The following is a 4067-nucleotide window of genomic DNA, read 5'->3' as shown; positions in this document are numbered from 1 at the left end:
AATTAATTAATTAAATTAAATTAAAATTAAATTAAAATTAAATTAAATTAACTAACGTATATATGCATATATATATATATATATATATATATATATATGTATGTATGTATATCTATCTATCTATCTATATATATATTTATATATATATTCATTCTTGTCTATCCCGTCTTTTCACCAGAGGAGGTGAGCATCGAGAGAAAGCTGAAGAAAAAGCTAGCTAAGGATACCGTAGTATATTCGCATTACTCTTACAATATGTTGGACCCTCAGGACCTCCCTATGCCCGTGCGAAGCATGCCAGATATGTTTACGTCGTGGCGGAAAAAGGTAGGTTCGATCGCACGCATCTGATTACTATCTGGTCGTGTGCTGTTATATGTGAGATCCTGCCCTTAGGTGCAGCTAATACCGTATTTAGTGACTACCCAAGTTCACGTACACAAATGAACCGAACATTTATGCGTTCGTGAAGTTGTGTGTATACATAGATTTTCGTTCTTTGTGTTTTCAGCAAGTTGCGAATTTTTAGAGCTACTGACAGATCTAAGGTTAGCTACGATGTTCGCAATAGCCCTAATTTGTTTTAGGGGGAAGGGGAATAAGTGGGTCGTGATATGCGTCGTTCTCTTTTCTTATTGTGCACATATACACGTACGTCAGTGAATTTGTTTGCTTTATGTATGCTCGAAAGGCCATGTTTATATTCGTATTTTTATAAATAGTGGTGTGTACATTTTATACTCGCCTTTTTTTGTATTCGTATGTATAGTGTGTGTGTGTACACTTCTAGCTCGCCCTTTCTTATATTCGTGTGTACAGTGTGTGCGTGTACACTTCGTTCTCGTCTTTTCTTCTAATCATATGTATAATATGTGTGTGCGCCAATCGCAGGTCGAATCGGCTGATGTACAGCCAAGGTCAGTGGTGGATGCTCCTGAGGTGGGTGCTATGCCCCTGCCAAGTGCCTGGGATGCTGGCTTAAAGGAATTACCTTCTGAAACGGTATATGCATATATGTCTACTTGGGTAGTATTCTATTGTTCGCTCGTGATACATAATGGTTCAATCAGCCCGCAAATTCCAATATCATATCCGTAGGGGTTTAGGGGTTTGGAACCCTCACGTCAGTGATGTTTGCGCATCATGGATGTGGTGCATGTACGCGCGAATGTATGTGTTCAATCACAAAACGTGTGTTGATATCTCGGTCATTGAGGCTGTATATGTAGATACATAGCTACACATAGTCATGCTTACTTCGTTGGGAGAGTTTGAAGCGGTTGCTGTAGCGCTGTGTTCAGAGGGCAACTCATACTGGTTCTTTGCACACGCCGATGCGCGCATTGGGCTGGTTCTCATATCGCGATAGACAATCTGTTGTGTGTTTTGTTTTATCAGATTCATGAATCTCAATCGAGTCTGTCAATATCAATTGCCATAGACGACCCAGAAGATCTGCTGCTGATAAATCGTTGTGTGTGTACATCAGGCTTTTGCTGATACGCTCCCAATCTACCGTCTGTCTGCTCAGCAAAGATCTGCTTCTCACACTCGCGATTACTTTTATGATTCAGGATCTTTTCAACGACTTAGTGGCTACGTACAAATCAAAAGCCAATGTGGACGGTGAACCACCGCGAAATAAGAACCACAGCATAGGCATAGACCTCGTTATGCCCGAGATAGCTCTGGAGAAAGGTAGGGTTTAGCGTTTACTAGGGTAGCTATGTATTTTCTACGAGTGCTAGAGAGCTTTTACGACTTGCCGCCTTAATCGTGCATGAGTGTGGGTGGCTATAGTTCGGTTATTTCTAAACATACACGGAGCAGTGGATGTGGGTTGTATTATAATTATGTATCCGAAACAGCGCCCAAAGCTTATGTTCATCGCTACTCTTGTTACCTACACACACGCTCATGTTACCTACACACACGCTCATGTTACCTACACACACGCTCATGCATATAGGGGTGATGCGATTCGAGGGCGGCGAGACAGCGGGGTTAGATAGGATTGAGGACTACATATTCCGACAAGATTGTCTGAAGAACTATTACGATACGCGCAATGGTTTGATGGGGGCGAATTACAGCAGCAAGTTCAGTCCTTGGTTGGCCATGGGCTGCATATCCGCACGTCAGGTATGTCCTAGAAATATATATATATATATGTCTAGTATGTGCTAGAAGTATCCATATGTCAGGTATGTGCCAGAGTTTATGTATATGTCTGATATATGCTAGAAGTATACGTATAGGTCAGGTATGTATTGGTAGAATTTATATATCAGGTATGTACTAGGAGTATAATTATGTCTGATATGTACTAAAATACATATATATATATACATATATATATATATATATATATATGTGTATGTCAAGTATGTGCTAGAAGAATATGTCTATATGCCAGGTATGTGCTGGAAGTATATATATGTTTAGTGCATTCGGTGTATGTATGATGTACTGGATGATCAACAATCGTCTTCGACGGATTCCGAGTATTTTGTGTTTGCACAGTGAATGTTTTTAAATGTATATACCGTTTTAATGTGCACTGATAAATAGTGAACCTAAAATGATACATCAACAACTATAAATACGCACATAATAATTCTTTTCGTATATGTTGTGGTTGTTTCTGTAAAATGACTATATTGTGATTTTCATGTTTGACGTATGTAATGGATTTCCTATACAAGTTTTGTATATTCCAGTTATGTGCTGCTTTCCTTGTGGATGTACTGTGTGTTCTATGTATATATAGTGTGCTCTACGTTGACACCTAGTCCATGTATGCTATTAATCGAAGGCCTCCAACTGCACCCACTCTGATATGATTAAGGCGAATCATAGCGGGAAGTTTATTCTTTGGTTGGCTCTAGGTATATATGCACGTCAGAAGATTACTACTTTAATTGTAAATACTTTGTGTAGCCATCACTACAAGCAAAATCGCAATAATTGGATGGGAGCGCGTCACAGCAGCTAGTTCGGTCCGGGCTGCTATAAACTGTTTCATATGTCAGCAATCGTGTGCAATCCGGAATGGGTATATATATGGGATTAGCGAGAATGGAACTACTGTTGAGTACGATCTTTCTATATGCACATGTAGATTTTCACTATAAATTAAATCCTTGATGCTGCCTACATAAATCTGGTAACCCATTTACAAGTGTTAAACACTCCCTGCAGATACATGTGGCCTGTCAGAAGTACGAGAGAATGCGGGTGAAGAACAAGAGCACGTATTGGATGATATTTGAACTGCTGTGGAGAGACTTCTTCCACCTATACTTTATGAAACACGGTTCCAAGCCGTTCATGCTCAAGGGGGTGTTCCCTAGGTGTGTTGTATATCAGTGTTGAGTAGTTATTTATAGTTTTGTACATATGGATATACGATTCCATGGATTTGACGGCATGTGAACTGTTTCGGAGAGATTCTGTTCACCGGTCCATTCTAATGGAGCGTTATACCCAAATCTTGTTCTCGACTGAGCGCGTTAAATTGCCTATGTCTGCTCGTGAACTCTAGTCTGTGCAGTGGAATTGAGAAACCAAACGTAGTACGCATTCTATCGCCCACCAAAATGGTGATTCTGAAGAACCGAAGTTGGACCTATTCAAAATCGTATTTTTTTGGTATGCGCACAACACACGCCAGACCAAACGTCGAATGGGATGAGGGCGCGGAAAAGTTAGCCATGTGGAAAGAGGGCAGAACTGGACACCCGTTAGTAGATGCAAACATGCGCGAGATGGTTAAAACCGGCTGGATGGGAAATAGAGGGTATACAATACAGTACGCGCGCGGCTCCTTGTTTCACACTGGGGATGACGTTGCCAGTTTGATCTGATGCAGTTGCTATCGTACAAATATTTTTAAATATATATATATATATATATAATATATATGTATATATATACATATATGTATATGTATGTATATGTATGTATGTATGTATGTATGTATGTATGTATGTATGTATGTATGTATGTATGTATGTATGTATGTATGTATGTATGTATGTATGTATGTATGTATGTATGTATGTATA

General features: G+C 39.5%; 1 protein-coding gene across 1 annotated transcript; it reads left to right on the top strand.

The window, feature by feature from the left end:
- Nucleotides 1-172: 172 nt before the first annotated feature.
- SARC_10938 (hypothetical protein) lies at nucleotides 173-3375 on the top strand (the record flags this gene model as incomplete). The annotated part of the gene is made up of 5 exons (XM_014294995.1): nucleotides 173-327; nucleotides 892-1002; nucleotides 1575-1698; nucleotides 1970-2142; nucleotides 3202-3375. Exons 1-5 carry the CDS (start codon nucleotides 256-258, stop codon nucleotides 3373-3375), a joined length of 654 nt encoding a protein of 217 aa, XP_014150470.1. The 5' UTR covers nucleotides 173-255.
- Nucleotides 3376-4067: the final 692 nt, after the last annotated feature.

The sequence above is a fragment of the Sphaeroforma arctica genome, assembly GCF_001186125.1.
Source record: "Sphaeroforma arctica JP610 unplaced genomic scaffold supercont1.1450, whole genome shotgun sequence".
Taxonomy (NCBI): domain Eukaryota; class Ichthyosporea; order Ichthyophonida; genus Sphaeroforma; species Sphaeroforma arctica.
The sequence above is the reverse complement of the archived record's forward strand: the minus strand, read 5'-3'. Positions and strand labels throughout refer to the sequence as shown.